The sequence below is a fragment of the Triticum urartu genome, chromosome 5 (assembly GCF_003073215.2).
Source record: "Triticum urartu cultivar G1812 chromosome 5, Tu2.1, whole genome shotgun sequence".
Taxonomy (NCBI): Eukaryota; Viridiplantae; Streptophyta; class Magnoliopsida; order Poales; family Poaceae; genus Triticum; species Triticum urartu.
In genome coordinates, this window is record NC_053026.1 from 417,538,970 (window position 1) to 417,561,615 (window position 22,646).

Genomic DNA, 22,646 nt, shown 5'->3' on the forward strand with positions numbered 1-22,646 from the left:
TGAGTTTAGTAATTTGGGAGGATATATATATATGTGCTAGTATTTGATTTATATGCAATTTGAGGTAAAAAATAACACTTAGTTTGCATATGTAGGTGTGGTTTACTTAGTGCCTTCTAAATCTCCATCGTAGCCACCGTCGATCGCCCGCACCGTCCCGTCGCCGGCACCACCTTGTGGTGAGCCTCTAGTTCATGAAATTTTATATAAAAATTGATGTTTGTGTGATTTGGATATATAGTTACTCGTATAATTATCTTACCCGTACGTTGTTTGTTATACATATAGTGCCATGGTTTTGATATCCGTCCCCGTCAGCCCTAGTCCTTGTTTTGATTCGGATGTGGTATGTATATTCTCTTTTAAAACTAGTTGCATTTCGTGTTTATGACAAATTATGCCCATCAAGTTGACATAGAAATTTTTTCTAGGAGGTATGTGAACCGGAAATTCCAACCGACCCTATTGCCGAGAGGTTAAATTTAGTTGAAAGAGAAAACAAGTACTTGAAAGAAAAATTGAAAAGAATTGAGGGGGAGAAGATGGAATTGGAGTTGCATGTTGCCGATGTCGTCGATGATCACAAGATGAAGATGGAGAAAATGCGCTTGAAGATTAGAAAGATTAGAAAATATGCCATCGATAGTGAGGCTTGGTATCATTATGCTGTTGGATCCATTGTTACCTTAGTTGCGATCTTGATCGTATTTGTTGTTGCATTTAAATGCTTTAACTAGAGAGTTATTTGTTTGTTGCATTTAAGTGTTGTATGAACTTTATGTATGAACTTGTATTAATTTGGTCTATTCGGTGTTGTGTAATGAAGATGAGCCGGCAATGGATGTACGATGACCGATGCTCTCCCCAGTTCGTTGAGGGCGTGCATACTTTTCTGCTTGCGGCTGAGGCAAACAAGCGGGCGGATGGTTTTATGCTTTGTCCATGTGCTCGCTGTAAGAATGGTCACAATTACTCTACGTCAAGAACCATTCACGTCCACCTGTTTAAGTCCGGTTTCATGCCCCATTATAATGTTTGGACCAAGCATGGAGAAATAGGGGTTATGATGGAAGACAATGAAGAAGAAGAGGACGACGACAGCTATCCTGGCCATGGGTTCCCTGAATACGATGATACAACAATGGGGAAGAAGCTGAGCCGGTAATGCGGGAAGAAGCTGAGCCGGCAATACGGGAAGAAGCTGAAGAAGAGGCATCAGATGAGCCCGTTGATGATCTAGGTCGGGCCATTGCCGATGCAAAGAGAAACTGCGCAAGTGATTTGGAGAAGAAGAAGTTGCAGCGCATGTTAGAGGATCACAAAAAATTGTTGTACCCGAATTGCGTAGGTGACAAGAAAAAGCTGGGCACCACACTGGAATTGCTGCAAATGGAAGGCAGAGAATGGTGTATCTGACAAGGGATTTGGAAAGTTGCTGGTAATGATAAAGGATATGCTTCCAAAGGACAACGAATTGCCCGAGAGTACGTACGAAGCAAAGAAGGTTGTCTGCCCTCTAGGGTTAGAGGTGCAGAAGATACATGCATGCCCTAATGATTGCATCCTCTACCGCGGTGAGTACGAGGATTTGAACGCTTGCCCGGTATGTGGTGCATTGCACTATAAGATCAGCCGCGATGACCCTGGTGATGTCGAGGGCCGGCGCCCCAGGAAGAAGATTCCTGCCAAGGTGATGTGGTATGCTCCTATAATACCACGGTTGAAACGTTTGTTCCAAAACAAAGAGCATGCCAAGGCGATGCGATGGCACAAAGAAGACCGTAAGAAAGACGGAAAGTTGAGAGTACCCGCTGACGGGTCACGGTGGAGAAAAATCGAAAGAAAGTATGGGAAGGAGTTTGCAGATGACGCAAGGAGCGTATGGTTTGGTATAAGCGCAGATGGCATTAATCCTTTTGGGGAGCAGAGCAGCAACCATAGCACCTGGCCTGTGACTCTATGTTTGTATAACCTTCCTCCTTGGTTGTGCATGAAGCGGAAGTTCATTATGATGCCAGTGCTCATCCAAGGCCCTAAGCAACCCGGCAACGACATCGATGTGTACCTAAGGCCATTTATTTGAAGAACTCTTACAACTGTGGAACGGAACAGGTGTACGTGCGTGGGATGAGCACATGGGGGAAGAATTTGACCTAAAGGCGTTGCTGTTCGTGACCATCAATGATTGGCCTGCTCTCAGTAACCTTTCAGGACAGACAAACAAGGGATGCCGTGCATGCACGCACTGTTTGGACGATACCGACAGTATATATTTGGCTAATAAGAATGTGTACCTGGGACATCGTCGATTTCTTCCGAGCAGGCATCCCGTAAGAAAGAAAGGCAAGCATTTCAAAGGTGAGGCGGATCACCGGACGAAGCCTCGCCACCGTACTAGTGCTGATGTACATGATATGGTCAAGGATTTGAAGGTGGTCTTTGGAAAGGGTCCTGGTGGACAACCTGTTCCGAATGACGCTGACGGACGCGCACCCATGTGGAAGAAGAAATCTATATTTTGGGACCTGCCCTATTGGAAAGACCTCGAGGTCCGCTCCGCAATCGACGTGATGCACGTGACGAAGAATCTATGTGTGACCCTGCTTGGCTTCTTGGGCGTGTATGGGAAGACAAAAGATACACCTGAGGCACGGGAGGACCAGCAACGTATGCTCGGAAAAGACGGCATACATCAGGGTCATGCAAGCTACGCTCTTACCAAAGAAGAGAAGGAAATCTTCTTTGAATGCCTGCTCAGTATTAAGGTACCGTCTGGCTTCTCGTCGAATATAAAGGGAATAATAAACATGGCAGAGAAAAAGCTCCAGAACCTAAAGTCTCATGATTGCCACGTGATTATGACGCAACTGCTTCCAGTTGCATTGAGGGGGCTTCTACCGGAAAACGTTCGATTAGCCATTGTGAAGCTATGTGCATTTCTCAATGCAATCTCTCAGAAGGTAATCGATCCAGAAATCATACCAAGGTTACAGAATGATTTGGTGCAATGTCTTGTCAGTTTCGAGTTGGTGTTCCCACCATCCTTCTTCAACATCATGACGCACGTCCTAGTTCACCTATGCGAAGAGATTAACATTTTGGGTCCTGTATTTCTACACAATATGTTCCCCTTTGAGAGGTTCATGGAAGTCTTAAAGAAATATGTTCATAACCGTGCTAGGCCAGAAGGAAGCATCTCCAAGGGCCGTCAAAATGAGGAGGTCATTGAGTTTTGTATTGACTTTATTCCTGACCTTAAGCCGATTGGTGTTCCTGAATCGCGGCATAAGGGCAGACTGGATGGAAAAGGCACGCTAGGAGGGGAACAAATAATATGTATGGACGGACATTCTCTCGCTGAAGCACACTACACAGTTCTACAGAATTCCGCCTTGGTGGCTCCGTATATGGATGAACACAAGAATTTGCTACGCTCCAAACACCCGGAGCGGTCTGATGACTGGATTACACGTGAACAAACTAGGAGTTTCGCCAGCTGGTTGCAAGCACGTACCATGCATGACACCTCTATTGAAGATGACCTGTACTTGTTGTCTCAGTTACCATCTTCGAATATAATGACTTTCAAAGGGTACGAGATAAATGGTAATACATTTTACACGATCGCCCAAGATAAGAAGAGCACCAACCAAAACAGTGGTGTCCGCTTTGATGCAGAAACCAAGACGGGAAAGGAAACATATTATGGTTATATACAGGACGTATGGGAACTTGACTATCGACGTGGTTTGAAGGTCCCTTTGTTTCGGTGCAAATGGGTCAATATGACACGAAGCGGGGTAACGGAAGACCCGCAGTACGGAATGACAACAGTGGATCTCAACAATCTTGCGTATGCAGACGAACCATTCATCCTAGCCAATGATGTGGCACAGGTTTTCTATGTGAAGGACATGTCTACCAAGCCAAGAAAAAGAAAAGATAAGGAAGCGAATGCATCATACGATGAGCCAAAGCGGCACATAGTTCTTTCTGGGAAGAGAAACATCGTGGGAGTGGATGACAAGACAGACAAGTCAGAAGATTATGAAAAGTTTGATGAAATTGCTCCATTCACAGTGAATATTGACCCGAGCATCCCGTTAAATGATGAAGATTTTCCATGGCTACGACGCAAAAGGACACACGCGAAGAAAAAGTTTCACACCCAAAGATCTGGGATGTGATCGGCTTAACTATCATCACTTTCTTCTGTGTTTCACACCCAGGAGGGAATCTCTGTAATAGTTAGGGTAGCTAGTTATGTGTTTTGGCATTTGAAACGCGAAGAAATTTTATGTGCAAGCAAATTCTTTCATGCATTTACTGATTTTTTCAGCTAAATGACCCTGAAATTGAAAAGCATTTCAAATGAACTCAGAAAAGGATGAAAGTTGGTATGATATCATAATTTCACCCACATAGCATGTGCAAAAAAGTAGAGAGGGTTACCGCAAAAACTGGATGCACTTCGTGTACAAAATGGACAATCTGTTTCGAAGTATCAGGGTTTCGGACGAAAACTCATCCGTTACAAAGGCATTTCATTTTTTAAATAACCTAAACATTACCAAATTGAATATAATGATAAAACACACTAATATTAAACATAAGAAAAAAGAATCACTGAAAAATCTATTTTCAAAGTTAAGTTATTCACAAAAATAAATAAAGCAAAAAAATAAGAAAAAAAAGCCCACCTACTGGGCCACAGCGGCCTGCATACGATTAGAAACCCAAATTCAAGTTGGGCCAGGATGCAGGCCCGCTAGCCCAGTAGGCCCAACAGGGCATCGCAGAAGAGGTAGGCCCAGTAGGCCTGCTTAAGAGAGGAGCTCGAGACAGCAGCGACGGCGGGGCTTATAAGCAGGTGCGAGTGCCCCTCGGCTAGCAAGGTGGGACTAAACTTTTGTGCCCCTCGCTTGGCAGCGCACACCCTTTAGTACCGGGTCGTGGCACCAACCGGTACTAAAGGGGGGGCCTTTAGTACCGGTTGGAGCCACCAACCGGTACTAAAGGGGGTCGCTTCCCGCCGCTTGGGCTAGCCAAAACAGACCTTTAGTACCGGTTGATGGCTCCAACCGGTACTAAAGGTGGGTTCTATATAAGAAAACACTTCAAAATTTCGTCAGTTTCTCATCTCTCCGTCTGCTTCTTCTCCTCTGCACCGTCGCCCGCCGCCCCCGCCGTCTCCATATCCCTCGTCGCCGCCCCCGTCGCCGCCCCGTCCCCATCGTCGCCGCCCCGTCGTCCCGTCCCCGTCGTCACCGCTGCCCCGTCCCGGCCGCGTCGTCACCGTCCCCGTCGTCGTCGCCGCCCCGGCCCGTACGTCCCCGTCCCCGTCGTCGCCGCCCCGTCGTCGCCGCGCCCGTCGCCGTCCCCGTCGCCGCGCGCCCCCCGTCCCCGTCCCCGTCGCCGCGCGCCCCCCGTCGCCTCTCGCCTCGCCGGCCGGTGAGCGCGCACACACACATACATTTTTAGTTATAGATTTTTCTGTTTTTCAGAAATTGTTAGACATTTTTCTGTTTTTTTAGAAATAGTTAGAAATGTTATAATTGTTGGAATAGTTAGAAATGTTAGAATTGTTAGAAATGTTAGAATTTTTTTCTGTTTTTTAGTTATAGAAATAGTTATAAAAAAGTTAGAATTGTTAGAAATTTTTCTGTTTTTTAGTTATAGAAATAGTTATAAAAAAGTTAGAATTGTTAGAAATTTTTCTGTTTTTTAGTTATAGAAATAGTTATAAAAAAGTTAGAAATTTTTCTTTTTTTAGTTATAGAAATATTAGAAATGTTATCGAAATGTTAGTTATATATAGCATTGTTAGAAATGTTATAGAATGTTAGAAATTTTAGTTATCAAAATCCAATAATTAAAAAAATGTTACTTTTTGCGGGCATACAGCTAGTATTTGTTGTCGACGCCCGGCCCGCATCCTCGCCGTCGACACGTCCGCGACGACGTCCAGCTGACCCATGTCCGGGACTGGGCTCCGCCGGGCTGGCACTGGGAGGTGCTGCTTGGAGGGGCGCGTCGCTTGATGAGGAACCCGGCCCCTGGTCCCGTCGTCGACCCTGATCTCGTTTGGTGGCGTTCGCGTGGGCCAGTTTCGGTGCGGAGGGAGCCGGCCCCGCTGGAGGTGGTACGTCGTCGTGTCAGGGAGGAGGACGAGCACGTCCATCGCTACATGGTTGCGTTAGAGGGCGGCAGGTTCTCCAATACCTGGCAGTTTCTTCAGGGATCTCACTTAAGCTATGATCCTGTGAGGGTTCCTTCTCTTTGGGTGTCCACCGCCCCCGCCGCAGGAACCGCGAGTGTCCTAGATTCTTCTGTAGTATTCGATCTTTATTAGCTACCTAGCCAGTGATGTACTTGATATATAATATTCAAGACGATGTATTCGAGATTATATATTATTCGAGACGATATATTCGAGATTATATCTATTATTCGAGACGATGTATTTGAGATTATATCTATTATTCGAGACGATGTATTCGAGATTATATCTATTATTCGAGACGATGTATTCGAGATTATATCTATTATTCGAGATGATGTATTCGAGATTATATCTATTATTAGAGACGATGTAATTTGAATACTAAGTTGTTTTATATTTCTTTTGGCATAGTTAAATAAAAGCTATGGCGGACAATACCAACAGAGAGGGAGAACAGACCATGTTCGATATAATACGCGGGCCAGATGATGATCAGAATGAAGAAGATTATGACGGCTCTGAATTTCTAAACAACACCGGAGAGGGTGATATGATATTCGATCACGACGACCGAGAAGATGAAGTCATGAACTACGACGAAGAACATGTTGATCCTGAAACAACAAACACCGGTGAGGTATATATATTTATATAAGCAGGAATCTGGTGATCATCGCATGTTTTAAATGAGTTGAAGATATATTAACGAATCGATCTTTCTTCTTTCAGCCATCCGGATCGAGCAAATCTTCAGGCAAAAGGACGAAACGAGGCCCGAACAAAAAGTTGAAGGAGGGCGTAAAGTACAATATCGAGGCATTCAAACCTAATGGCGAACCATTAGCGCCTAAGAAGATTGCGGACAAGTTCGTTCGTCAGTGCGGAGTTCTTGTGAAGGACCAACTCCCGATCTCCCTTCAAGAATGGAGAAAGCCAGCAAAGCCACGTCCAAATGTTACTTTTGTCGACGAGAATAAAAAAAACTGCTTTGGGATACTCTCATGGAACATTTCACCCTACCAGATAATTTCACAGAAGCAGATATGCGGAAAGTCAAGGACGCTGCTTTTAGGAAGATGGTGGTTGCATTCAAGAACCACAAGAGAACGACGTGGGAGAACTACGTCAAGGGAGGAAGGAAGACTCCAGTATTCGAGGGGATACTAGAGAATCAAAGTGCTCATTGGGACGATTTCGTGAAATTCAAGGATTCAGAATTAGCTAAGGAACGGTCGAGAATAAACAAGAAGAATGCTGAAAAAAGGATAAGTTCCATAAGCTGGGGCCAGGTGGCTACGCGGTGGCAATGCCTAAGTGGGATAAGTCTGAGAAAGAGATGGAGGATGCAAGTATCACTCCGGTTACTAAGAGCTGCCCCCCCAGGTGCAGGACTTGGTTCTATGCGCATGGGGGGGAGTTGGACCCGAAGACAGGCAATGTTTCGACGAAGGCATGTCTGAACGGAGCCGATGATGCGCTACTTGTTGCAATAGAAGAGGCTCGATCGGGGGTGTTCCAGCCCAACAGAGAGAACGACGAGCTTACGCGTGCCTGGGAAATCCTGAACACCCGGGAAGAACACGAGGCAAGGGCGCTATTCCGTGGTATGAGGGGTTTTCGGACTGGAACGCCGACTACAGAACCCGTGCGAGAAAGAAGATTGCGGAGGAGAAGAAGAGGAAGATGGAGGAGGAGCAGAGGAAGCTCGACTATGAACGCCTTCAAGGCCTAGAAGCAAGTCAAGCGGAATTGGTAGCTAAATTCCAGCGGCAGCAGGAGCAGATCGACTCACTTAGCCAGTAAAGGGGGTCTCAGCAGCTGCAGCAGCTAGCGGATGATGCAGCATTGGATACCACCGCCCCATCCATGCCGAGAAGCAGCGTGGGTTCCGCCCCGGGCGATGCAGTAGTGCTGGATAGATACCCCGTGGATGACATCACGGAGAACACTAACTGCGAGCTACACTTCAAAATGAAGAACATATCCATGAAGGTGGCAGACGCCGTTGCTTTTTCAAATTCCCCCGAGGCAACCTTCCATTGCAACCCGATTCCAGCGGGCTATGCTCGTGTCTTGGTTGATGAGGTGGTGGACCAATATTCGGGGCTAGAGCTTGACATTCCTGAAGGTGACGAGGAGCACACACTCGAAGATGCCAAACATCATATCATCCTATGGAGAAAGGATTGCATCATTTTTCGAAGGCCACCGACACCGCGTCACCCGACTCCTCGTCGAAGTCCGCTACCGAGTCAGCAGACTCCCGCTCCTCCAAGTCCAACGCGTGAGGCCACTCCTCCTCCTCCAAGTCCGGCAAAGTGTCAGGCCACTCCTCCTCCAAGTCCGACACAGCGTCAGACGTCCACTCCTCCTCCAAGTCCGGCACAACCTCAGGCCACTCCTCCTCCAAGTCCGGCACAGCTTCAGGCCACTCCTCCTCGTCCAACTCAGCCCCGTCAGCCGTCTCCGCCGCCTCAGCAATCGCAGAAGAGACACCCCGCAGCTATGGTGCGTAGCGGTACCAGTCGAGGTCATAGTACAGGAAGTACAGGTGGAGGCAAGCGATATAAATATGGTCCAAACCTCACTACTCCTCTTCCTGTGAGGGCTTACGACAGGACCGAGGAGCAAACCAATGCCATAGTGCGGGCAGAAGTCGACGCCCATTTTGGACCGAAACCGCCACCGCCGCCAAGGGAGAAAGTGCCTGTGGAAGTAGTTGACCACTTCATTCGTATGACTCAACCACCAGCTCCTAAGCCTGTTGACACAGACTATGAGCGCCACATTAGGAAGTTACATCGACAACGTCTACAGAAGGAGGCGAGCTCGAGCTCGAGCAAACAACAAGCAGCTGTCAAAAAATGCGACAAAATCGTTGTCCAGCTGGAAGAACAGGCGGCGCAATCGACCCCCCCCCCCGCTTGTTGTGCCGCCAACAACACGTGACAGTACGCGCGCCCAATATTATTGTGGGCAAACAGTTTACGTTCCCGAGGTGGGCGATGTGGTAATAACCCAGGAGCATATAATGCAGGCTGAAGAACTCAAGATCACTGTTGGACAACTCCTTGAGATCGAGGACATGTCTGTGATTACAGAGGAGGAAATAAAACGGAAATATGTCCGGGGCCAACCTTTGGTCGAGCCAGAAGATGTCAAGAAGCTCCCAACGAGAATGTATGAATTGCATCAATGGTACATGGACATTATCAAGAGATCCGATCGAGAGTCCGTCATGGTGTATGTCAAGAAGGATCATTACTACCATGAGAAAGTTGTGGCCGTTGAGTATTCTGAACTGTTTCAGTTATACAATCAAGACACACTTGACAAATCTATCGTCAGTTGCTATTGTCTGTAAGTGATTTCTTTCTGTAATTTAAGTCTCAAGCTAGCTGTAGTGATCCTTTTGATCAATCATTACCTGTAATTATCCTCGCTATATTTTTTTCTGTGGTATTATGCAGAATGAAGATGTATGAAATGAGAAAAAATGGACGCTATGGCATTGGGTTCATTGAACCAAACGCCGTTAATGAATACACATGGAAAATGAACAAGTATTATGAAAAGCAGGTAGAGGACATCATGCTAGAGTTCTTGAAGCGCCTCAAATACAATGATGATATACTACTTCCTTACAACTTCCAGTGAGTCACACTTTCTTGTACTACAAATTCTCTGTTTTTGCCTACTAGCTAACTACATGTTTTTGCTTACATATATATGCCCGCTTAATTAAGACATGCAAACGTGTGTGCATGCAGATTTCACTGGATCTTGTGTATCATTAAAGTTGACGCCGGAACAGTTAAAATACTGAACTCGCTACTCAAAGCAAATAGTGACTACAACATCTTGTATGGGATAGTCAACAGGTAATTTCAATCATTATTAACTATATATCTCGGCCTATTTAGTTCGTCATTTCATGATATGAACTATTTAATAACCCCTTTATTTATTTTCTTTGTCGGCGGGTAGGGCTTGGGTAAGGTTCATCAGCGTCACGGAAGGCGAATGAAAACCACAGCTGAAATGGTTTCGATCCAAGGTAAGTAATTAAGTATTACTAGCTAGCTAGCTAGCTGCCATCTCTTTAATTATCATGCTTGATTAATTATTATCTGATCAAATTAAATTCCATTCTCGTAATAAAGGCCCTGAAGCAGGCGCAGGGGACTGATCTGTGTGCATTCTGCGTTTGCGAGAACATTCACATGATGGCGTCCGAAAGGAGCAGATCTCAAAGACAGGAATGGGTACACTTGTCAGAACACTATTCACAATTTTTACACCATTATCGATATCTAGTCACACAACTAATACACATGCATATTGATCTCCTTCTTAACAGTTCAAAGAGGTGCGGGACAAGCTCCTAGAAACAGAGCGCGTAGAAGCACTTCAAGAGGAAATAGCGGGATTTTTGCTCGACCAGGTCATAAATCCAAAGGGAGAATACTATTACCCGCTACCGCCCCCATCGAACAGGTCATGAACCACTTCCAATTGTCATCGTGCTCCGAAGGCACCAATTAGGCTAATGCCACTGGCTCCGAAGGCAACATGCATATGTAGGAAAAATTGTATATAGCTATACATGTGTGTATGTGTAAATTAATATGGTGGTTTGTGAGACATTGATGATATATATATATATATATGATTGGTTCTACTAAATTTTTTATTTATATATATACATATATATGTATAACGTGTACAATGTGTAGTACCGTAAAATACCAGCAAACGAAAAAGAATTAAAATGGAAAACACAAAATTAAATGAAAAAAAAATCATAAAATCAAAAACCCCCCAAACATTTTAATACCGGTTGGTGTTACCAACCGGTAATAAAGTGCTCCCGGCCCCCGGAGCTGGCTCGTGCCACGTGGTTGCCCTTTAGCACCGGTTCGTGCTGAACCGGTACTAAAGGGGGGAAGCCTTTAGTGCCGAAATGTTAGTGCCGGTTCCGAAACCGGCACTAAAGGGCCTTACGAACCGGTGCTATTGCCCGGTTCTGCACTAGTGGGGTCTTGTCCAGCAGGAACGGCTACCGCGGCGCTAGCTCTCTCTTGCACGGCATGAGCAACCGGTGCTGCTTCAGCACCCGGTCCGTCTTTCGCGCTTCGCGTAGACACACACCGTTGGGGACGCTCCCAGTCCCAGGTCCTGATGTCCCGTAGTGCAGCGTCCAACGGCGATCGCGTCGACCGACGGGTCGTCCTTCGTGGCTGACGCCGGCTTAGAACACGCGGTCGACCAAAAACGACACTTCTTGCTTGCAGAAGATTAGGCCTGGTGGAAGGCGACATGAGGCCGGGGAGCGATCTGCAGCAGGAACACGGCCACGGACGTTGCGCACGCGATTGATGATGGCTGCCTGGATTTCAAGAGGATGACCCCGCCGGCCTCGACCAGAACACACAAGAGTATTACTAATAGAGCCCTTAAACCCTTAAAAATAACTGTTTTTTTATAGTTTTCATCGAAAAAAAAACGTAGACTAGAATCCTTTAACCTTCAAATCCTCAATTTTTTTTAAAAGTCCAACCCTTAAACTCTCTCCTAATCCTTAAAAGTAAGAGTTGGGAAGCAAAACTTACCCCAACCCTCATTTGGCGGTTATACTCGCGCGAGAGAAAAAAATCCTCTCAACTCCCGCGTCCACACCCGCGACCGCCGCTGCTAGTCGGCCCCATTGTCGGCGGCCGTCCCGTCGACCTCCCACGCGCAACGGCAACGTTGTTTATGAGAAATATTCCATTATAAGGGTTGGGTTTGAGGGTTTTAATCTTTGCCCCTGTTTTTCAACCCATAAAAATGTATAAAAAGATCATTTTTAAATATTTAAAACGTTAATAAGGGTTTGAGAGTTCTACTAGTAATGTTCTAACGCTAAGAGAAACCATCAACGCAAACCGTGATGGATGAAGTGAAACAGCAGGGAAGGCCCATATTTATAGGAGATCCGTTAGAGTAGAAAACCAAATCGAACACATCAGCCTGGCCGCGAAACGACCAGAACAGCCGATCTAAGCGGCAACCGCCTATATGTCAACAGCCCACGTGTACTGAATCGAAGCCCAACTGTAATCAGTTGTTGTCGTGGCAGCCTTCCAGTAGAACAGCGGAGCACACGGGAAAAAGGAGCCGATCTGCCGACGCAAACGCGCGGCACGCAGCCACACGCATGCATGCAGGAGAAAGAAATTGAGGAGGAAAAAAAAATAAAAAAAGCGGCAGTCAACGGACGGGCATGCACGGCCAACTGAATGACCACAAAACACTGGTATACACACATGCAGCCCAATAGGAACGGGAGGATCGGGCGGACATGCACATCAAACTGAAAACCTGCTAGAGACACCCAATAACGTACCTGCTCATATCCCCCAGTAAATAACGTGTCACTACCTCATTGGCCAGTTTTCACTGTGAGAAAAAGTCGAAAAATACAGGAAAAAAGAAACCTGGCCAGGTTTAGTATATTTACTAGTTGATACCCTCGCGGCGGCACGCCGCGCCTTACTTATTGGCGGTGATATATGTTGTTGTATAGTAAGTAAATATTCTTATGTTGATGATTTTTTTTTTTTGAAAAAGAGATTGGCACGTTTAGTTCGGCATTCATTTTTTATGGGATGGTGATCAAAGGAAGGGAGAAAATATTGGTTGGCTATTTTGATCAATGAGATAAATGGAATTTTCTATAGTTTTGGCTCTCTTCCCTTTAAACTTGGTCGGAGTGTATGCATGTTATATGAGACATATGTGGATCGAGTCCTTATACATGAGGTTTGATGTGTGGATCAAGCTCAAAACATGTGTTATCGATGCACACGTGTTACATATTCATGTGAAGGATGATGATATGATTTGTGTAGCTTGTGGTACAATGGGTTCTTTTTTATAGATATTGTTCGATCTCGAATGTTCTAGCCTAAGGGAGATGGTGCTAAAATAGGGATTCGTTGTGTCTGCGGCATTGCATTGTTTCTGTATATTGTTTTTTATGTAGACTAAAATAATAATGACCTTGGAGCTATACGGATGCTATGTGGACTTGAGGAAATAGAGTGCAATACATAAAGGAAAAAGGAAGATTTTATTTCTTATGGCGATAGAGTAGATGTTCTACAGTGTTCTGGTTTTCCCTCCGTGATAATGTAGTAAATAACTTGACCGAATTATTGAACTTGGTTGCGTGCTGGTGTTGGGCCAGTATATGGATTGTATGATCATTGGTAGCCGGGTGTTCCGAGCACATGTGATACAATCTAATATGTCGTTTGGGTACAGGTGATATAGTCAAATCTTTATTGGGTTACATTGCATCACCTTGGGCAGTATATAAGTCAGGAATTTGAGAACATGTCAAGTTTATTTATTGATGTCATTGCGCCCTTGTGTATTTAGTAGGAGGTCGATGAGTTTAAATAAGGTTAGCTACACGCTGCTTGTGAAGTGTGCAGAACGGTATCTTTTGTGAAAACATGGATTGACAACAATCGTGGGAGTTCCACGTGATGAGGAATGAAGATGTGGAACTTGCATGATAAAAAATATTGCCCAGATCTAAATGACATACATGTACATGAGAGTAGAGGGATGTACAACATAACCGATAAGAATAACAGACTGAAAAACCTTAACAAACTGACTGGCTAACAGTACGGTCAGTGTTACAACATGAAGGATCACTCCCATATTGTGCAGAAGTGTACACAAAAAGCATAGTATATGTTCCTAAGAATATGAACATTCATGAGAAAGTAAGAAATTTGCATACATTAGGAACTCGTTTCAGCATGAAATAGTTCATGTGTCGTCATATTTTCTCAGTAACAATTGCAGAGCATGATAAGAAGGATAGAACAATACTAATAGTTTCATTAGGCGGTTAACTACACAAATCATTGTCACCTTTTCTGCCTTATGATTCTCCGGAGAAATATCCTCCTCAAAGGGCTGTGAGGAAAAGGCATCCTAGGAAATATAGAATTTGGGAAATTCGTTACAAATCCTACGGCCACATCCAATAAAAACTGAAAATTCGAATACGCAAACACTGGAGATAATGGATCCTTTACTGGATAGGTTCGAAATTATTGCTGGACAAATATTTTCTAATGTACATTCAGGTCAAAAATTGAAGAAAATAATGACATGGAATGTGGACCCACTTCTTTTGATAGCCTCGTACATGAGCCTGGTGCAACATTTATGGAAACAAAGATGGTAGTGGCAAACCATACAATATTGCAAATCTGTTCAACAATTCCTCAAATGCACACATGCAAAGAAAACAACAGATGACCATCAATGCCAAGTTAGGAAATGTGTGTCAAGCATCAATAATTAGGGTGAATGAGCAGAAGCTTGCCTTGTTTCAAAAGAAGACACAAAATAATGATACAGAAGGGCGATGAACATCCATAAAGGTTTTAGGAGTGAGAATGACATCATTTACAAAATCTTACATCCAAATAAAACTATATTGATAATCATGCCTAAAAGGTTAGGCAAAATCTGGTTTTTTCTACTCTTAAGTTATTTTTTGGAAAAAAAGGAAAATAGCTGCAACCAAACGTCATTGAACTGATGGAGTGACATATGAGAACACCCCTCCCAACAGAACATTCTTACAAAGAGGATGTTCATTTTTCAGACTTTCTTGCAGAGCCCGTGTAAGCTCCCCATCTTCTAAATGATCATCAATACCTGGTTCATAAAAAAATGAGATAACATTAAAATGGTGCTTTCTATCAACTCTTCATTTTTTACAGCCTCCTTAACCTACAACTACTATTCCAAGATAGGCAATTTAATGACTCATACAACCAGACAATGGAATATAAATTTGAGAGTATCAGAACTGGTTTAGATTGGATAATACAAACCTAGTGTTTCCCTTCATTTGATCTTTATCTGTAAAGAATAGTACAATAGTGCGATCAACAGTGAAATAATTAAACAAAGCAACATCCGGTGACTTATATAAAAAAAATACAATATGGCGCCTAATATTCAGGAACCATCATGAGTTTGCTTCTGATACGAAACAAAGAGCTATATATTCGAGTTACTAAGAAATTCAGTAGTGCATCTACACCATCCGTATACGGATCCAGTATGAGACCATCACCTAGCTACTACACGCATGCATCAAGCCCACACATCACACATGCAGCAGCAGCTAGCTCGTAAGCCCTGCACGCACGCGACGCAATAGCCCGCGCATGCAAGAAGCACGCCGCACACAGCGAATGCGCGGCAGCAGGGCGCACGGCAAGAGAGCGAGGAGAAGACAGTCGTGCGCTCACCGTCGTGCAGTTCAAGTGGAGGCGAATCGACAGGAAGCTGAAGAACCCTTTGTGAGGGTTTCCGCGCTGATATACCGGAGGCAACTGATCCTCACGGCGACCTCACGGGCCGGAAACGGCGGGGTGCCGAAGATAGGCGCAAGGTCGAAACGACGGCTGCGAGCTCGAGATGCATGCAGGCTGGGTGAGCTCGCGGCCGGAGTTCTGCATCGCGGACAGACACGACCTCGGCTCTCCTGCATGCGCCATCGTCTCTATACTCTCCTCTCCACGCCATGTCTGCGGTTGCCGCCGACACCGCGACATGCAGGAGCTTCTCGAGTCTCGACTCTCCACTCGAGTCCTTCTGCGGACAACCAGAGCTCCTCCACCACGCAGGCCATGGCGGCGAGCCGCCCATCCACGGCATGTCCTCAGAAAGTACCTATCCAACCTCCCTCCCTCAAATCGCTGCCGTCGCCCTCTAGCCATCGCCTTCGTCACACAAACCACCGCCGTCCTGTGAGGCTGCGCGTCGTCCATTATCGCGTCCAATGCACGCCAGCAAGCAAGCCGGTTTCCTCCGCCGTGGATGTTCGCGCCTGAGAGTGAGAGGGCCTGCTGCTCCTCAAGGCGGCGGCACTGGAGACTGGACGCAACCTCGCATGTATCAGTGATGAGCTCGGTGGATGAACCGACCGAGGAGGCGAGGACAAAGGAGGACGACGTCCACGGCAAATTGTTCATGCGGTCCCGTGAGCTACGCACCTTGGTAGGCCGCATGTGCGTGCATCTCCTGTCGCCGGCTGAAGGTGGAGGTCATAGCTTGCATGACCACGAAGCCGGCCACCACCGTGGCCCGCGCTCGGAATCCACCCCGCCATCAAAGCCTAGGGCCGCTGCCGACCGGCTCCACGGGCTGAAGCTGCGACCGATCCTCACCAGGCCCGACCGGTGGCGCAAAGAAGGTTGACTGGGAGGAGGAGGCCAAGAGCAGCTGCAGGGCATCGCCGACGGACAGGACGTGACGGCGACGGCTACTACATGTGAACCCGAGCGGCTGGTTGAAGGGAAGAAGGCCAGCATAGGAGCAGCCTCCAATGGCGACCACCATGCTACAGAGGGGGACTTCCTGGAGAGCATGGCAGAGATAGTCACGGCCAGGACGACGTCTGAGCGTCGTAGCGGGGCCTCGAGGAGCTTCTCGCGTGTTACCTCGTCGTCAACGCCACTAAGCACCACCGCGCCATCGTCACCGACTTCCGGCGGGCCTGGCTCGACGGCACGACCAAGATATGCTGCCACCGAACTCTGGTTGCTTGTCCTCCACCCTGCCCATCCTGCTGTCGCTCTCCACAAATCGGTGCTGATAGAAGTGGTGGAGAATAGACAAAGATAGAGATACAACTGCGTCAGTGGGGATGCGGCGAATGCCCTTCATCGAAGGCAGGGGGCTCTTTATACGCGTATAAAGGCGGTGGAGGATCTGGCGGGAACCTTCTTCCCAGGGCCTTCGAGAGGGCACGATCGAGGGCGGCAAGGCGGCGCTGCATTGGGAATCGAGAGTTGGAGAGAAAAGCGATGGAGAGAACCGACACGTATACCTATCAGGAAGCCTCCACACAACTTATGCTGTCAAAATTAAAAGATGGATATCTCAACTGAGGACACGTACGTAAAACAACAACCGCATGCGAACAAAAGCCAGCAAATCGCAAGAGCCGGGTCTAGCACATGCAGATTTTTTCCAACCAACAGACGTGGTCAAATCAAACTCGTACAAACTGACACAGCAAAAGGAATGTTGTATACCTCCCTACTGAATCGCCAGATGCACCCGAACGCGTACAAGCCCAGATCCCCCGCTAATTGGCGTGTCATCACACCATTGGTCAGGTAAAAAGTTAAAAAAACCAGATAAAAGAAACCTGGTCAGATTTAGTATATTAAGAATTATGATTTTGTACAACTAGTTGCCGATGCAACCCATATTCTCTCCTCCTTTTATATTTTTCTTGAATTTCTAAATAATGTGAAATAACTCAAGGTTGTTAGTAGTGCTATGTAATACACATTGTAAAGCTTCATCCAATAATATAACCATTTGTGACCCAGACAAAAATGGTAAGATCCAAATTAATAGTGCTTAGTTAAATAGCATGTTCTCACAAAAAAAAGGAAGTTACATAGCACGTAGTAGATGGTATAATTTTTTTCTCTTTTGTAAAGGTCATGATATTATATTTTGTTACGAGTTTGCATATGCACATGCACATTATATAGCATGACTTGCATCAATGAATTACATTCAAATGTCATGCAATATAAATCTCTACAGAAATCCAAAACACAGAAATACTCTAAAACTTCCGTTTAGATATATCACACAGGAAAAACACAAGAATTCTATGCTCCCTCCATTCCATATTAATTGCCGTTGATTAAGTACGGAGGGAGTACAAAAGAAGCAGAAAACATGAGGTAAGACCATATGTTTGTCCTCCTCCAATATTCCCATGGATTGCCCAATTCCATAGGAATTTCATAGTAATCTTGATGAGTGTCAGCCCACTGTTCCAAGCACAAACAGCAGCATAGGAATTTCATAGTAATGTTGATGCCCATGTGTTTATGTAGTGCACAAACAGATTAAATGGATTATTGGTTGCAGAATGCCGTTTCTATTTCTATCAGGATGGACGATGGATTTTCAGTCATGTGCAGAGTTACGGCGAGAGAAACCCGTCTAGCAGAGATTAATAGTAAAAAGTTTCCGTCATCGACATGCACAGTGTTTGCATGACATCCAGTAGGCCTCTAAGCTATAGAGCCTATTAGTTTCTTACTGAGAAACTGGCCAGCTCCTTCATCAGGAATAATCCCCAGAACAACACTCTAGTGATGATTACTAATGGAGCTCATACAGTTGCCACTTCTGATGTCAACTAAAATTAGTAATGGCATCAGAGCTGCACGAGCTAGCAATGCTAACTGAATCAGTAGTAATACCCTAGTAGAGTACTGTCCAGTTTTTAAGCCGATAGTACTGACATGACGAACTTGCTTCCCTGAAGTAGCGTCGCGGCATCTGCAGACCATTCACCGATCACCACGTACGCTTGCACTTGCTGCAACGATGGTTGCCCTTCGCCATCTCAGAGCCGCAGAGGTAGCAGAAGTGGTGGCCGCACCTGCAAATCCAAGGAAACAAGAACATCTCGTCATGGACGTGAAAATAATTGCTGGTGTGCAGCAGATCCAGCTAGTGAAAGCTAACACAGCGCTCACCTGCAGACAATGTACACGCAGCCTTCCACCCTCTCGACGTACATCTTGCACTTGCCGCACCTCCGCCACTTGCTCTCCTGCGCGACCTTCCTCAGCAGCAGGTCCTCCCGCCCGCGCTCGTCCTTGCCGAGCCGCTGGAACTCGGCGCAATCGACGCCGTCGTGCCACGGCACCTTGCACTGCGCGCAGAACATGCGGGAGCAGTGTGGGCACTCCACGTCCCTTATCGCCGCGTCCCCGTCCTGGTGGTCGTCGACCAGCAGCGTCGAGCAGTCGTTGAAGGGGCAGTAGAACTTGATCCCCTCGAGCGCCATGTCACAGAGCGCCGCGCCCCACCGCTGGAACAGCGGCGTCGGGATCACGTCCCGGCACGCCTCCGGCTGCAGCGTGCCGTCCTTGCAGCCCGGGTCGGGGCACCTGACGGGCAGCACGTTCTCTTCCACCTTCGCCGCAATGTACTGCCTCACGCAGCTGACACAGAACGCGTGCGTGCACCCGTCGACCGGGAAGCATTCTATGGCAGGCACTTCCTCCATGCAGATGGTGCAGTAGAAGTCGTTGGCAATTGCTGTGCCGCTGGAACATTGGCCGAACTCTTGCAGCACGTCGTTGCACGGTTGCTTGCCTTTGTCTATTATTGCTCTGATCGATGATGAGCTGCCCGTATCACCATCATCGTCGATATCGATCACTTGTGGCGTGTCTGGCTTCAACAAAGAATCACAAGAAGTAATCGGACACTTGGGCATCTCGGTGGCCATTGTCTCGGTTGTGTATCTGGCGAAGCAGGTGATGCAGATGATATGATCGCAGTTTTCAGGTTTCCACGATGCTTCCAGTGATACTGTCATCAACCTCCAAACTGCACACATCATCGTGCCACTGCCGGAACATTGCCCGAATTCTTCCAGCCCATTATAGGGATGTTCCTTCCCTTTGCCATCATCGATCTCTTTGATTGCGATCAGGCTGCCATCATCGTCTACTTCCATAAGTTCATGTATCTCTGGATCGACATGATATTTGCAAGAAGCAACCGGGCACTTTGGCATCTCTGTGGCCACTGTCTCTGTTGTGTATTTGGCGAAGCAGTCAATACAGATGACATGATCACAATTCTCAGGTTTCCATGATGCTTCCAGTGATACTGTCATCAGTCTGCAAACCGCACATGCCATCGTCGCGGACTGAGATGAGAGTCGGAGGACCTCTTCAAGCTGCTCAGCTTCGGCTGCAGCAAAATCATCATCCATCCTGCAGGAGCTCATTGAGATTCGTAGTGACTTGGTGTTCAAATGAATAAGAAAAGCGGGCTAACAGCAAAATATCAAACATCCAACATTGTTGTTAAGCTTGTGATATGCAATGAAGATGAAAACACATCCATATTCTTATTACCACTACAGATTGAGGAGCATCAGTAGCAATCAAGTAACTCATATCATCAGCTATCCATCATGATATTATTAATCAAATGAATATGAAATACGTGAGATAGAACATTCAACAAAAGAGTAAACTCCATCATGGGCCGTGCATTCATTACGAATGATAAACATATATAAAAGCTTACTACAATACATTGCACAAGATTTTATAGCTAAATCTCGATTTCAATCTAGCCGAACCATATTGCCGTTGGATATTTCGGTTGCTGATTAGGTATTGTTAAATGTGATGATACCCATAACTTTGGGTTAACCATGACATTTTTAGAAAACAGAAGTGATTGGATTACCCAAACTTCCAAATATGCTCGCTCTAAGCAATGTAGACTAACACAACCGGGCATGCAGACTAACCCCTCGCAAGCATATCATCGGACTTTTGGTGTGCACACGATGGCTCCTACGTTGAATATGCCTCTACACTTGATAAAGCCTATTATTATCTTGTAAATTTGGGTTGATGGTGGTTTTCAATCTCGCTCTTTCATCGAGGACCCACCAGACGATCTTCGGCTTTAAAACTCTACTACCTTACAGATTTGGGTTGGTGATGGTGGTGGTGAGTTCACTGCCCCACTCTATCCCAATCTCGCTCATTCATATACGACCCGCAGATGCTCTTCGGTTTTTTTAATAAAAAAATCACAAGCAAAAGAATCACAGGTCGGAGGCACTACGATAGTACCTTTGGAGAGACTTGACCACATTGCGCGAGATTTTAGAAGAGATCCACACCTCAATTTTGGTTAAACCATATATCCTCCCATTTCTCGTCGCTAGACGGTGTGAAATTTGGCTACACGCTGGCATTTGTTATGAAATTACGGGTAAAGTCCACGGAAATACCCCTCGTTCAAATGTATAGGATCTACACCACTACTGGGAAATTACGTGTAAAGTCCTGCGACACAACTGGGTCTGCAATGCAGACTGACCCCTTGCAAGCATATCGCCGGACATGTGGCGTGCACGCACCGACCGCAAACGAAGAGCACGCCCTAAACGTGGCACAATGGCCAGCGCCGACCGCATTTCGACAATCTTGGGAGTGGAACCGCAGACAAATCCAGGAGTGCAGAGGGTAGGGATGGATGCTACCTGTGGCCGGCCGGCGACCGACCTTGCGCTTCAGGCGTGGGAGCCGGAAAGCGCCGGTGCGTGCTCCTGCCGAGTGGCCGCGACGGCGGGAAGACGAGCTAGCGGGCCGGCCAGCTGAGGTCCCTAAGGGGCGCGTCGGCCGCGATCGGTCGGAGAATGTAGGCACCAGCTAGAGCTAGGGCCGGCGGCGGGAGGAGGAAGGGGAGGAGAGGCGTCGGGCGCGCGGTGGGTGTCGTGTCGAGGAAGAAGCGTGGCGATTGTGACGAGGCGGCTTGAAGCGGACGCGTTGGTTCGCTCGCCTCGTCGGAACTCGAGCCGCCTCCTTGTGTTGGGTCTTGGGCGAGCCGCGACCCCGTGCTTGACCGGCCGAGTCAAAGACGCGTCTGACTCGTGTCGTTTCAAGTGTCCTTCGTCAGCAGCACTGAGGCTGGCAGTAACTTAGACCAGTCTAGTCTAAGTTACTACCTTCATAATGCAAAGTAATATAAAAGTAATATTATAGATAACTTCATTTATTAGTTTCTAGACTCATTTTGTCTTGCAAAACACTATGTTATAGTAATATATTATGTTACTACTTCTCAAATTACTTGTCACATAAGCAGAATTTTCTCGAAGTGTGCTATGTTACTAGCTAGTCCCTCCTTCCATCTATATAGGGCCTAATGCATTTTTTGAGGTTAACTTTGACCAAATGTTAGAGCAATAATATATGACATGCAACTTATACAAAGCATATCGTCAAATTCATACGTGAAAGGAGCTTTCAATGATATAATTTTCACATTATACACGTCATGTACTATTATTCTTGTCAATAGTCAAAGGCGTTCTTGAAAGTTACTCCCACTATGACTAGCCTGAGAAAGCAACCGGCCGAGAGCCTGCTGTCCTCTCTGCACTTGTCTCTGAACAGGCTCCGTAGAAAATCATAAATGTAAAATCTTACAAAATCTAAGTATTTTTCAAATCTGAGGATGTACCAATGGTTGATAGGATGATCTTATATTGTATATAGCGGAAATATCTTCTTTGATTTGGGTGAAGAAATTAATTACAGACGTGGAGTTTCTGCTCCCGGGCGCATATGGATCCGGATGAACAGTATAAAAAGGAAAGGAATAGTACTCTCTTCGATCCAGATTAATAGTCGCAGCTCTCTGAAGTTGCGCAAGTAAAATTTTCAGAATATTATGAACATTGGAGATGGGTGCACAGCCGCATAATGTAGTAGTAATCTGACATAAATTATGCCTCTAATAACGCGGCCAATAAATG

The 22,646-nt window shown here is 46.1% G+C and overlaps 1 protein-coding gene, 1 long non-coding RNA gene and 1 pseudogene across 2 annotated transcripts; 1 reads left to right on the top strand and 2 right to left on the bottom strand.

The window, feature by feature from the left end:
* The first annotated feature begins 826 nt into the window (after positions 1-826).
* Positions 827-4,157, top strand: LOC125508572 (annotated as a pseudogene).
* Positions 4,158-15,138: 10,981 nt separating this feature from the next.
* Positions 15,139-17,135, bottom strand: LOC125556120. The gene is made up of 2 exons (XR_007305014.1): positions 16,303-17,135; positions 15,139-16,183 (listed from the first exon to the last, which is right to left on the bottom strand). It is a non-coding gene; the product is annotated as an uncharacterized LOC125556120 (long non-coding RNA).
* Positions 17,136-18,071: 936 nt separating this feature from the next.
* LOC125556121 (E3 ubiquitin-protein ligase RNF14-like) lies at positions 18,072-21,663 on the bottom strand. The gene is made up of 3 exons (XM_048718908.1): positions 21,369-21,663; positions 18,823-20,076; positions 18,072-18,725 (listed from the first exon to the last, which is right to left on the bottom strand). Exons 2-3 carry the CDS (start codon positions 20,073-20,075, stop codon positions 18,641-18,643), a joined length of 1,338 nt encoding a protein of 445 aa, XP_048574865.1. The 5' UTR covers position 20,076; positions 21,369-21,663; the 3' UTR covers positions 18,072-18,640.
* Positions 21,664-22,646: the final 983 nt, after the last annotated feature.

Excerpts from the sequence above, each read along its gene's own strand:
- LOC125556121 (XM_048718908.1), bottom strand. The coding sequence starts at position 20,075 with ATGGATGATGATTTTGCTGCAGCCGAAGCTGAGCAGCTTGAAGAGGTC. Across the intron at positions 18,726-18,822 it reads TGCGTGTACATTGTCTGCAG|GTGCGGCCACCACTTCTGCT; the intron begins GTGAGCGCTGTG and ends TTGGATTTGCAG.